At 41.9% G+C, this 14216-nt stretch overlaps 1 protein-coding gene across 7 annotated transcripts in view; it reads left to right on the forward strand.

Annotated features, from left to right (window-relative positions):
- The window catches only part of ppp1r9a (protein phosphatase 1, regulatory subunit 9A), a 354624-nt gene that overhangs the window by 181262 nt on the left and 159146 nt on the right, over window positions 1–14216 (forward strand). For all 7 annotated transcript variants that reach the window (XM_041184446.1, XM_041184448.1, XM_041184451.1 and 4 more), the window contains exon 3: window positions 8011–8131. In XM_041184446.1, coding sequence (XP_041040380.1) covers window positions 8011–8131 — 121 coding nt within the window. The remainder of the gene's footprint in view (window positions 1–8010; window positions 8132–14216) is intronic.

Here is a 14216-nt window from a genome sequence, read left to right on the forward strand (position 1 = left end):
GTGAACACACACAAGCGTCATCTGCATACTAGAGCTCAGTGACTGATGTTGGAGTAATTTTGCTTTTGGATTGAAGGCAGAACAGTTTTCTGTTGGTTCTGGAAATTAACTCCACGCCTGTCAGTAGTTTGCTGGAGGTGAAGTGCATTATTGCAAGCAAGATGGACAAGAGGGTTGGTGTGTTGACACAGCCTTATTGACCCCAGGCTTTAGTGAGATAGGGCCTCTGGTGGTTCGTTGGTGAGGATCATAGGTTGCATGTCATCATGGAGTTGACGGACGATGACAAATTTTTGAAGGCAGCCAAATTTGAGGAAGATACTCTGTAAGCTTTAATGGTTGACAGACTCAAAGGCTTTTGTGAGATCGAAAAGGCCATGAACAGTGCTTGGTGCTGTTCCTTGCATTTGTCTTCCACTTGCCATGCAGTGGAGATCATGTCTGTGGCCCCTCTCGATGGGTGAAAACCACACTGACTGTAGAAGCAGCTTTTTGGCCACTGGGAGGAGACGACTAAGGAGAATCCTTGCAATGATCTTCCATGTGGCACTCCTTTAGTTACGGTGATTGAACTTGTCTCCCTTCACTCGCAGCATCCCTGAGATTCCCCAGCATGCACTCTTTCCAGATGGGGGATATGAGGTTGTGCAGCTATGCCAGGAGTGTATCTCCGCTGTGTTTCAGAATTTTGCTCCAGAAACTTCATTTTTTTCCAGCTGTGGAATAGTTTTTTCAACTTTGCTTTGGATTGGGGTAGTGCCGAGGCTGAGCTGGACGGGGTATTGAGGAATAGAGTTGATGGTGTTCAATTTGAAGACAGCGTCTCTGTTGAGGGTCTAGCAAATGGAGTATGATGTGGGCAAATGTGAAATTGTCCATTTTGGCAGGAAGAATAAAAAAGAAGCTTATTATCTAAATGTTGGGTGATTGCAGAGCTCTGAGATTCGGAGGGACCTGGGAGTCCGAGTGCATGAATTGCAAAAGTCTAGTGTGCAAGTACAGCAAATAATTAGGAAAGCTAATAGAATGTTATTGTTTATCGTGAGGGGAATTGAATACAAAAGAAGGGAGGTTATGCTTCAGTTGCACAGGGCACTAGTGAGGCCACATATGGAGTACTGCGTACGGTACTGGTTTCCTTAATTAAGCAATGTTATAAGCATGTTAGCAATATGTTACCTCCTCTTGTGGGAGAATATAGAACTAAGTGTCACTGTTTAAAAATAAGGTCCGCTCATTTAAGACAGAGATAAGGAGAAAGTCTTTACCTGAGGGTCTTGGGTCTTTGGAACTCTTCCTCAAAAGGCAGTGGAAGCAGTCTTTGAATATTTTTAAGGCAGAGTTCGATAGATTCTTGATTAACAAGGGGGTAGGCAGGAATGTGGGTTTGATGTTACAATCAGATCAGCCTTGATTTTATTGAATGGCGGAGCAGGCTCAAGGGGCCAAGTAGCCTACTCCTGCTCCTTGTTCGTATGTATGCAGGACTTCTTCAAACTGTTCTCTGCAGTGACCAATGACTGCCTCACTGTCTTTGATGAGTTTGGTTCCATTCTTAGCTCTCAGCAGGGTCAGCCCCTGAGTGCTTGGGCCATAGGTCATCACCTGTGTCGTGCCAAGTACCGATGACTGCTGAACCGATCACAGCATTATCCAATCTACCATCTCCGTCAACTTGGCCCCAAATAGTGGAGGCAACAAAAGCAATGCTGTGAGAAAATGAACATCAATGGCATCAAAGATCCAAAGATCAACAAGGCGGCCCTTCTCAGTGAGTGCCTCACTGCCAGCCTTTCAAACTCCAGCCACTAGGAGCTACAGGGTGTCTACATTGCCTGGTTGATCCTAAAATCCAACGTAGCCTGGATAGAGTGGATGTGGGCAAGATATTTCCATTAGTAGGAGAGACTACGACCCAAGGGCACAGCCTTAGAGTAAAGGGAAGACCTTTTAGAACAGAGATGAGGAGAAACTTCTTTAGCCAGAGACTGGTGAATCTATGGAATTCATTGCCACAGAAGGATGTGTATTTAAGACCGAGATAAATAGGTTTTTGATTGGTAAGGGGATCAAAGGTTACGGGGAGAAGGCGGGGAATAGGGTTGAGAAACTTATCAGCCATGATTGAATGGCGGAGCAGATTCGATGGGCCGATTGGCCTAATTTCTGCTCCTATGTCTTATGGCCTTATGGTCTTATAACAAGAAACCACGAATAGATCTTTGGTGCCTCTACCAGAAGCATCGTGCATGGTTTGGCAAAAATGCCCAAGAGATACCAGAGCTAATCAAGTGCAAGCACAAAACTTTCGCAGACTGGAAATCTCATCTACAGTCAACATCCTGGGAGATTGCCACTGACTAGAAACTTAACTGGACCAGCCATATAAGTGGTGTCACCACAAATCGGGTCAGAGACTGCGACGGGTAACTCACCTCCTGACTCTCCAAAGTCTGTCCACTATCTACAAGGCACAATTTAGGACTGTGATGGAATACTCTCTATATGTCTGGTTGAGTGCAGCTTCAAAAGCACAGAAGCTAGACACCATCCAAGATAAAGGAGCTTGCTTGATTGGCACCCATCCACCACTTCAAATATTCTCTACCATTGGCACACGATAGCAGCAGTGTGTACCAGCAACAAGATGCACTGCAGCAGCTTGCCAAAGTTCTTTCGACATCACCTTCCAAACCAGCAACTTCTAGCACCTAGAAGGATAGGGCAGCAAACGGATGGAAACACCATAAGCTGACCTTACCAGCAACGCTGACATTCCAAAAACAAATTTAAAAAAACACTGCCCAACTCCAATGCTTCCCAAACTATTTCCCAATGTAACCCAATTTTAACAGTTGAAAATGAACATGACTCCAGATGTAAGCAAAACCAAAACAGTAATTTGGCACTTAGCAACTTTCGGTTGCTTTTGGTAAATAACTATTAAAGCTTGCATATTATACATCAACATAAAATTCATTATATAAATATGAAAACCTGTTTTAAATACTTTGTAAAAATGTTGACATTGTATGTACTCAAGTAGGTTTCAGCCAAGATCTCCATATTTCTCAATGACAGAAGACTCAGTGAAGCCCCTCTCCGCCCCACCCCATTCAGCCCCCCACCCATCCACACACAAATGCACATGCACACATGCTCTAATCAGCGTCACTTCCACCATCTCCCCCTCCCCTCCACCACCACCCCACCTCTGGTCTAATTGCCAGAACCTATGAAGCAAAGTCATCAGTCTGGGGTAAGAAGCCTGAACAACAGGAACAGAAATGCAGTAAAGTTTAAAATTGCCAATCTTCTCAGCTGCACAACCTCTTGGTTTTTCCACATCCAATCAGTCACTGAATTACCCTTGCCTTCCTCTGCCTGCATCAGTCAGCGCACAAATATCCTGGCCGTGCTTGGCACTCGTTGATAAGTGTTTCCTGAGGTTAAGGAGATCTTTGGGCTCACTGTCCACCCCAGTCAGCCGTCCCACCCGAGTGTCTCCACAGTTGCCATTGATGCCTCGGAGGAGGTGGAGTTTGCAACTCTAAACGCTATCTCTGTAACCCCACTGGGGGTCACAAAGAGTCATAGAATCATTTGCGGCACAGAAGTAGGCCATTTGGCCGCATTGAGTTCATGTTGGCTACCCAGATAGCAATCAGTCACTCCCACCCCTCTGCTCGATACCTGTAGTCTTGCAAGTTTATTTCTTTCAAGTGTCATAGAGTCATAGAGGTTTACAGCACAGAAAAAGCCCTTTGGCCCATGGAGTCTGTGCCAGTCAAACAAGTACCTAACTGTTCTAATCCCATTTTCCAGCATTAGGCCCATGGCCTTGTATGCCATGGTATCGCAAGTACACATCCAAATACTTCTTAAGTATTATGAGGGTTTCTGCCTCTACCACCCTTTAAGGCAGAGAGTTCCAGACTCCCACCACCCTCTGGGTGAAAAAATTCTTCCTCACATCCCCTCTAAACCTCTTGCCCCTTACCTTAAATCTATGCCCCCTGGTTATTGATCCCTCCACCAAGGGGATAGGTTTCTTCCTGTCTACCCTATCTATGCCCCTAATAATTTTATACACCTCAATCATGTTCCCCTCAATCTCCTCTGCTCCAGGGAAAATAACCTCAGTCTATCCAATCTCTCTTCATAACTAAAATTCTCCAGCCCAAGCAACATCCTAGTAAATCTCCTCTGCACACTCTCTGGTGCAATCACATCCTTCCTTTAATGCGGATTCCAAAACTGCATGCAATACTCTAGCTGTGGCCTAACAATTGTTTTAGACAGACCTAGTACAACCTCCCTGCCTCGGCTAATAAAGGTAAGTATCCCATATGCTTTCTTAACCACCTTATCTACCTGTGCTGCTACCTTAAGGGACCGGTGGACATGTATACCAAGGTCCCTCTGATCTTCGGTACTGCCCAGGGTCCTACCATTCATCATGTATTCCCGTGCCTGTTTGTCCTGCCCAAGTGTATCAACTCACATTTATCCGGATTAAATTCCATTTGCCACTGATCAGCCCATCTGACCAGCCCATCTATATCCTACTGTAAGCTAAGGCTACCCTCCTCATTATTTACCACCCCACCACTTTTTGTGTCATTCGCAAACTTACTGATCAACTCTCCTTCATTCAAGTCTAAATCGTTTATATATACCACAAACAGCAAGTGATCCAACACCGATTCCTGTGGAACCCCACTGGATACAGGCATCCAGTCACAAAAACACCCCTTAATCATCACCCTCTGCTTCCTGCCACTCAGCCAATTCTGGATCCAATTTGCCAAATTGCCTTGGGATCCCATGGGCTCTTACCTCCATTATAAGTCTCCCATGCGGGACCTTATCAAAAGCCTTGCTGAAGTCCAAGTAGACTATGTCAAATGCATTGCCCTCATCTACACACTTGGTCACCTCTTCAGAAAATTCAATCCAATTGGTCAGGCAAGGCCTCCCTTAACAAAACAATGCTGACTGTCCTTGATTAATCCCTCCCTCTCCAAGTGTAGATTAGCTCTGTCCCTCAGAATTGCTTCCAATAGTTTCCACACCAATGAGGTTAGACTGACTGGCCTGGTTTATCCCTTCCTCCCTTCTTGAATAACGGTACCACATTGGCTGTTCTCCAGTCCTCTGGCACCTCTCCTGTGGCCAGAGAGGTATTGAAAATTATTGCCAGCACCCCTGCTATCTCCTTCCTTGCCTCACTCAACAGCCTGGGATACATTTCATCCGGGCCTGAACATTTATCTACTTCTAAGCCTGCCAGACCACTTAGAACCTCCTCCCTTTCTATGCCAATTTTAAAAATGATTTCATAGTCCTTCTGCCAGATTTCCAAACCCGTGTTGTCCCTCTCACTTATGAACACCGACACAAAGTATTCATTTAGAACCCTACCTACGTCTTCTGGCTCCATGCACAAATTACCACTATGATCCTTAATGGTCCCTACTCTTTTCCTAGTTATCTTCTTACTCTTAATGTACTTGTAAAGTAACTACATGTGCCCATCCAATTGCTTATTGAAATCATTGATTATTTCCATTTCCATCACATTCATGGACAGAGTGTTCCAGGTCATTCCCACTCACATTTCCCCTGCATCTCTTGCCCAAAATCTTAAATCCGTATCCCCTAATCTTTATACTGTCAGCTAATGGGAAGAGGTTTTCCTTGTCTACCTTTTCCATATCCATCATGATCTTGTACACCTCTGTTAAATCTCCCCTGAATCTCCTTGCTCTAATGAGAGTAACCCTAGCCTTTCCAACCTAATCTTGTAACTAAAATTCCCATCCCAGTAATCATTCTGGTAAATCTCTACTGCACCATCTCAGACGTTCACGTCTTCCTAAAGTCTGGTGACTAGAACTGGGCACATTACTCTATTTGGGGCCTAACCAGAGATTTATAGAAGTTCATCATAACTTCCCTGCTTTTGTTCTTTATGAAGCACAAGATCCCATATATTTGCCATGTCAAGCATAATCTGTCTTTTACAAATCTGTGTTGGCTCTCCTCAATTAGCTCAAACCTCTCCAACTGTCCCATAATTCTTTTTCCTTGATTATGGATTCCAAAACCTTATCCACCACTGATGTTAAACTAACCGGTCTATAATTCCTAGGACTGACCTTACACCCAGGGTGTCACATTTGCCCCTCTCCAATCTTTTGTCATCTTCCCCCGCCCCCATAACTAGGGAAGATTGAAAGGTTAAGGCAAGCACTTATGCTATCTTCACCCCACTTACTTTAGCAACCTGGGATGCAAGCCACCTGGACCAGGTGACTTAACTGAAGCTTGGTCAGCCTTTTCAGTACTACCTCCTTTTGAATTTTCATTCTGTTTATTGTCTACATTATCTCCACTTCTGTCAATACTTTGTCAGATTCCTCTTCCTTAGCAAACACCGATACAAAGAGATTAAATATTCTAGCCTTAGATGCTGAAAGAAGACTTTTGTGTTCCCTTTTATGTTGTCTGCCACTCCATTCCCATATTTTCTCTTTGCCACTCTTAATTTCCTCTTCACCTCCCTTCCCAACCTAGTATATTTGACCTGGTTCTCAGAATTCACCTGACATGCTTTCCTTTTTTGCTCCATCATAACCTCTATTTCCCTCATCATCCAAGCAGCTCTGTTTTTGGCTCCTTTACCTTTCTCGCCTGTTGGAATGTGCCAGCCTGTACCTGAACTTCTCTTCCTTAAAGATCACCCATTGTTCCATTACAGCTTTTTCTGTCAGTCTCTGGTTCTATTTTACCTTGGCTAGATCCCTTTCATCCTTTTGAAATTATCCCTCTTCCAATATAAAGTTGTTCAAGTGATTGTTCCTTACTCTTCCCCATTGCTAATCTAAACCTTATGGTACAATGATCACTCTTACCCAAAGTCCCCATGGACACTTTGTCCACTTGGCCTATTTTACTTCCCAGCACCAGATCCAGCAATGCCTCATTTCAAGTTAGGCCAAGAACATACTGATCAAGGAAGTTCTCCTGAACACATTTCAGAAATTCCTGCCCCTTCTTACCCTTTACTCTAACATTATCCCAGTCAACATTTGGATAATTAAAATCGCTTAGCATCACCACTCTATATTTCTTGCACATCTCACATCCATAGTTGGGAACCTTGCTCCACTCTGTTTCAAACGCACTTCCTTTTCTATCTGTTATTTGAAGAATATCCTCAAGTTATTTACAACTGTATTTTCTAAATTTCACTTGCTCCGCCTTAGGGCCTCCATTCACCATGATATTTCAGCAGTCAGTCGGCTTAATCATTCCCTTATCTCCACCACTGATATCCTTGACCCCAGCAAAACCCTTATTTCCCTCTGGTACAGGTTTCATTTTAGTCCTCTCAGGTCACAGGAGTGCAGGCTTGAGCATATCTGACATAGGTTAATAGACTAGTCTTAGCAGCTGTTGCTGGTTCACATCAAGTGCCATTGGACCTCACTCTCCTTTGTCTGAACCACCCACTATTTTGGATACAGGTTTCAGACCATCCCATTCATTTGTCTTTGGTACCCTCTGCCTCCCACTTTCATTAAGTCCACCTGTTAATCCTCAGCCCTTGAAAGCCATCTCCAGCAGTGCTTTTTCAAAAAGTCTCTTTAAAACCCACATCTGTAAAGAAGATTTTGGTCACACCTCCTAATATCACCTCCTTTGACTCAGCATCCACTTTAGTCTACTCCTCAGATGTTTTTGTATATTAAAGCTGTTATATAAATGCAAATAGTTTTTGTTGATAGCCACTTTCCCTGCTGGATATATTAACGGCAAAATATGTGCCAGAATAGTTTTGCCTGATTTCTGAATTTCCTAATTATTATTTGCCCTATTTTGTATTACAGTTAAAAATAACTAATGTGTTAGATGATGTATTGCTGCAGCATTGGCTCATATTTTCATTGTATTATTTGATCTCATTTCCTTCCCGAATTAATTCTTTACTCTCTCACTCTACAGATGAGGATGGCCTTGGCATCAGTATTATAGGAATGGGAGTTGGAGCAGATGCAGGATTAGAAAAACTAGGAATTTTTGTCAAGACCGTCACAGAGGGAGGAGCAGCTCAAAGAGATAGCAGGTAAGAAAAATTGCTGTTGTAAAGGCCATAGTGTTATTTTGTTTATAGATGTTACAGGATTTCTCTCATCTAAAAACGTGATAGGTCTAGAATAACTTTTAGGTGTGAAATAAATGAAGTTTAACCCAGTTGTTTGCTTGTCACAAATTGCTATCGATCATAATGAGTCCACAAAGCAGTGAGATTAGCTCAATGCTTATTTACCTCAAAACTGTTACTCTTGTTCTGCTAGTTGCTGACTTTGTTCAGCTTCTTCTTCATGTTACGGGAAGTGACCCAAATTGGCTGAACGTCGGCATCTATAGAAGCTGGGGCATCATGAGTAAGATCAGCTACTTGGCATTTTTGATGAAGAAGCTTAAAAACAATGGTCTTTCACTTGTTTGCTGTTTTTATCATGGTTGAGGATGGATATGTTCATGAAGCCTCTCCCTTGACCTGCCAGTTGCTTGCTTCTCAACCGGATGTGATGGAACCACAGAACTTTGTTCTGATCCCTTGGTTGCAGGGATGTTTAACTACGTAACCTTTTTCTGCTGATGTTTACTCAGTTAGCTCTGTATTGTTGCTTCATAATGTTAGTGACTCATTCTAAGATATACGGACATACAAATTAGGAGCAGGAGTAGGCCACTTGGCCCCTCGAGCCCGCTCCACCATTCAACAAGATCATGGCTGACCTGATTGCAACCTCAACTCCACAGTTCTGCCTACCCCTGATAACCTTTCACGCCCTTGCTGATCAAGAATCTATCTACCTCTGCCTTAAAAATATTCAAAGACTCTGCTTCCGCCGCCTTTTGAGGAAGAGATTTCAAAAGACTCAAGACCCTCCTGAGAAAATATTTCTCATCGCTGTCTTAAATAGGCGATCCCTTATTTTTAAACAGTGGCCCCTAGTTCTAGATTTTCCCACAGGAGGAGACATAGTTTCCACATCTACCCTATCAACCCCCCTCAAGATCAAAGATGTTTCAATAAAATCGCCTCTTACTCTTCCAAACTCCAGTGGTTACAAACCTAGCCTGTCCAACTCTTCCTTATAAGACAACCTGCTCGTTCCAGGTAGTAGTCTAGTAAACCTTCTCTGAACTGTTTGCAATGCATTTACAATCTAAGTTAAATAAGGAGACCAATACTGTATGTAGCACTCCAAATGTGGTCTCACCAATGCCCTGCATAACTGAAGCATAATATCCCTACTTTTGTATTCAATTCTCCTTGCAATAAACAATAACATTCTAGTAGCTTTCCTAATTACTTGCTGTACCTGCATACTAATTATTTGCGATTCATGCACGAGGACACCCAGATCCCTCTGTGTCTCAGACCTCTGCAATCTCTTACAATTTAGATAATAAGCATTTTTATTCTTCCTGCCAGGATGGACAATTGCACATTTTCCCACATTATACTTCAATTTCCAGATCTTTGCCTGCTCATTTAACCTATATGTATCCCTTTGTAGCCACCTTATGTCCTCTTTACAACTTACTCTCCTACCTATCTTTGTGTCATCAGCAAATTTAACAACCATGCTTTTGGTCCCTTCTTCCAAATCATTTATATAAATTTTTAAAAGTTGAGGACCGAGCACTGATCTCTGACACACCACTGGTTACATCTTACCTCCCAGAAAATGACTCATTTATGCCTACTCTCTGTTTCCTGTTAGCTAGCCAACCTTCCACCCATGCTAATATGTTACCCACTATGGCATGAACTTTTATTTTCCTCAATAATCTTTGATGTGGCATCTTATCAAATGCCTTCTGGAAATCTAAGTACATCTACTTCATCTATAGCACATGTTACTTCTTCAAAGAGCTCCAATAAACTGATTAAACATGATTTCTCTTTCACAAAACCATATTCACACTGCCTGATTACCTTGAATTTTTCTAAGTGCCCTGCTATATGTCTTTAATAATAGCTTCTAACATTTTCCATGTGACAGTTGTTAAGCTAACTGACCTGTAGTTTCCTGCTTTCTGTCTCCCTCCCTTTTTGAATAAAGGTGTTACATTAGTTATTTTCCAATCTAATGAAACCTTCCTCGAACCTAAGGAATTTTGGAAAATTAAATCTAACACATCAACTATCTCCCTAACCACTTCTTTTAAGACCCTAGGATGAAGCCCATCAAGACCAGGGGATTGGCTTGCAGCTCCAACAATTTGCACAGTACCACTCCCTTGGTGATTTTTTTTTTCCTGAGTTTCACCCCCCTACCTTTCCATTTCCTGATTTACAGCTATTTCTGGGACATCACTTATATCCTCTGAAGACTGATGCAAAATATTTGTTTAATTCTTCTGCCATATACTGCCATTTTCCATTATTAATTGCCCAGACTGATTTTCTATAGGAGCAATGCTCAGTTAGTTAACTACAACAATTCCTTTTTTTAAAATATCTATAGAAACTCATAGTATCTGTCTTTATATTTCTAGCTAGCCTTCTCATGTACTCTAATTTTTCCCTCCTTATAATCTTTTAGTCATTCGTTACTGTTTTTTTTAATATCATGTCCAATCTTCTGACCTGCAATCAATCCTTGTGCAATTCTATGCTTTTTCTTTAAGATTGATACTATCTTTAACTTTTTTAGTTAACCACAGATGGTGGTTGGAATTTGGAATTTTTGGAAATTTTCTTCCTTGTTAAAATGTATCTATTCTGTATATTCTGAAATAGCCCCTTAAATGTCTGCCACTGCATCTTTACTGACCTATCCCCTAATTTGCCAGTTCACTTTAGCCAGCTCTACTTTCATTGCCCTTATTTAAGTTTAAAAAACTAGTTTTAGACCCACACTTCTCTCCCTCAACCTAGATGTAAAATTCAATCATATTATGATCATATAGCTCATGAAATAAAAAGGAAAGTAGCAACATGAATACAAAATTGGCTGAGTGACAAGAAACAGAAAGTAGTAGGCAATAGATGTTTTTAGGAAGAACGTTTGTTGTAGTGGAGTTCCCCTGGGTCAGTGTTGGGACTCTTGCTCTTCCTGATATATTAAAGACCTAGGCTTTGATGTACTGGGCACAGTTTCAAAATTTGTGGATGATATGAAACTTTGAAGCGTTGTGAACTGTGAGGAGCAAAGCATAGAATTTCGAAAGGACATTAGCAAGTTGGTAGAATGGGCGGACAGGTGGCAGATGAGTTCACCGCAGAGAAATGTGATTCATTTTGGTACAAAGAACATAAAAAGACAGCATAAAATAAAGGATGCAACTGTAAAGGGGACAGAGAAGCAGAGGGACCTGGGTGAATATGTGCATAAGTCATTGAAGGTGGCAGGACAGTTTGAGAGCACGGTTAATAAAGCATACAGTGTTCTCGGCTTTATTAATAGGGGCATCAGACCATAAGATGTAAGAGCAAAAGTAAGCCATTCAGCACCTAGAGCCTGCACCGCCATTCAATGAGATCATGGGTGATCTGATAATCCTCAACTCCACTTTGCTGCCTTTTCCCCATAACCCTTGATTCCCTTACTGATTAAAAATCTGTCTATCTCAGCCTTGAATATACTTAATGACTCACCCTCTACAGCCCTCTGTGGTTAAGAATTCCACAGATTGACCACCCTCTGAGAGAAAAATTTCCTCCTCATCTCTGTTTTAAATGGGCGCCCCCCATACGTCTGAGATTTTGTTCCCTGGCCCTAGACTCTCCCACAAGGGGGAACAACCTCTCAGCATCTATCCAATCAAGCCCATTAAGAATCTTTTATGTTTCAATAACGTCGGCTCTCATTCTTCTAAACTCCAATGAGTACAGGCCCAACCTACTCATCCTCTCCTCATGAGAAAATCCCTCCATTCCCGGGATCAACCCAGTGAACCTTCTCTGGACTGCCTCCAATGCCAGTATATCTTTCCTTAGATAAGGGGACCAAAGCTGTTCGCAGTATTCTAGGTGTGGTCTAACTAGTGCTTTGTATAGTTTTAGCAAGATTACCCTATTTTTATACTCCATTCCCTTTGAAATAAAGGTCAACATTCCATTTCCTTTACCTATTGCCTGCTTGTATGCTAGCTATTTGTGATTCATGCACGAGGACCCCCAAATCCCTCAGTGCTGCAACTTGCTTCAGTCTTTCTCCATCTAAGTAATATTCAGCTCCTTTGTTCTTTCTGCCAAAGTGCATAACCTCATACTTTCCTATATTATATTCCATCTGCCACATTTTTGCCCACTCGCTTAACCTGTCCATATCCCTCTGGACTTGCCTTCCAACCTATTTTTGTGTCATCTGCAAACTTGGCAATAGTACATTCACTTCCCTCATCCAAGTCATTAATATATATTGTAAGTAATTGTGGCCAAAGCACTGATCCCTGTGGCACTCCACTAGTTACAGGTCGCCATTCTGAAAATGTCCCCCAAATCGCAACTCTCTATCTTCTATTAGTTAGCCAGTCATCTATCCGTGCTAATATACTACCCCCAACACCATGGGCTCTTACCTTATTAAGTAGCCTTATGTGAGGTACCTTATCGATTGCTTTCTGGAAATCCAAATATACTACATCTACTGGTTCCCCTTCATCTGTCCTGCTTGTTACCTCCTTAGAGAATTCTAATAAATTTGTCAGGCATGATTTCCCCTTCATGAAGCCATGCTGACTCTGCTTGATTATATTGAGCATTTCTAAATGCCTTGCTGTTACATCCTTTATAATAGACTCTAACATTTTCCCAATGACAAATTTTAAGCTAACTGGCCTATAGTTACCTGCTTTTTGTCTCCCTCCCCTTTTGAATAAGGGTGTTACATTGACAGTTTTCCAGAATCTAAGGATTCTTGGAAGATTACTACCAATGCATCCACTATCTCTGCAGCTATTTCCTTTAATATCCAAGTGACTTTTTGGCCTTTAGCCCCATTAGTTTCCCTCGTACTTTTCCCTAGTGATAGTTATTGTATTTATTTCCTTCCCCCATTTTGCCTCATGATTATTTAATATTTTGGTATGCTATTAGTGTCTTCTACCGTGAAGACTGATGCAAAGTATTTATTCAACTCCCTCTCTCATTTCCTGGTTCCCAATTGTTATTTCCCCAGCCTCATTATCTAAGAGGCCTATGTTGACTTTGGCCTCTCGCTCCTTTATATATTTAAAGAAGCTCTTACTGTCCATTTTTATATTACTTGCTAGTTTACCCTTAAAGTTTATTTTCTCCTTTTTTTGTCATCTGTTGGTTTTTAAGACTTTTCCAATCCTCCAGCTCACCACTAATGTTTGCCACATAGTATATTTTTTCTTTCACTTTGATACTATCCTTAACTTCCTTGGTTAACCATGGTTGGTTTATCCCCTTCTAACAATCTCCCTTCCTCATTGGGATATATCTTTGTTGTGAGTCATGAACTATTTTCTTAAACGTCTGCCATTGTTCATCACTGTCTTTTCTGCTACACTCCTTTTCCAGTCCACCCCAGCCAACTCTGCCCTCATTCCTTTGTAATTACCCTTATTTAAATTTAGCACAGTTGTTTCCAAGCTAAGTTTCTCACTCTCAAACTGAATGCTAAATTCTACCATGTTATGGTCACTGTTTCCGAGGGGATCTTTTACTCTGAGATCATTTATTAAACCTGCCTCCTTACCCATTACCAGATTCAAAATAACCCGTCCCTAGTTGGACCCACAACATATTGTTCTAGGAAACTGTCCCGAACACACACTCTGAATTCTTGCTTGTGGCTACGCCTGCCAATTTGATTTTCCCAATCTACATGGAGATTAAGTCACCCTTGATTAATGTACTGCCATTTTCACATGCCCTCATTATTTACCTGATTTATTCTCTGTCCTACTGCATAGCTACTGTTAGGGGGCCTATAGACTACTCCCAGCAGTGTCTTATTCCCCTTGTTATTTCTTGCCTCCACCCATATGACCACAAGACCATAAGACATAAGAGCAGAAATTAGGCCATTCGGCTCATCGAGTCTGCTCCGCCATTCAATCATGGCTGATGAGTTTCTCAACCCCATTCTCCCGCCTTCTCCCTGTAACCTTTGATCCCCTTACCAATCAAGAACCTATCTATCGGTCTGAAATAC

Source organism: Carcharodon carcharias, chromosome 3 (assembly GCF_017639515.1).
Source record: "Carcharodon carcharias isolate sCarCar2 chromosome 3, sCarCar2.pri, whole genome shotgun sequence".
Classification (NCBI taxonomy): domain Eukaryota; kingdom Metazoa; phylum Chordata; class Chondrichthyes; order Lamniformes; family Lamnidae; genus Carcharodon; species Carcharodon carcharias.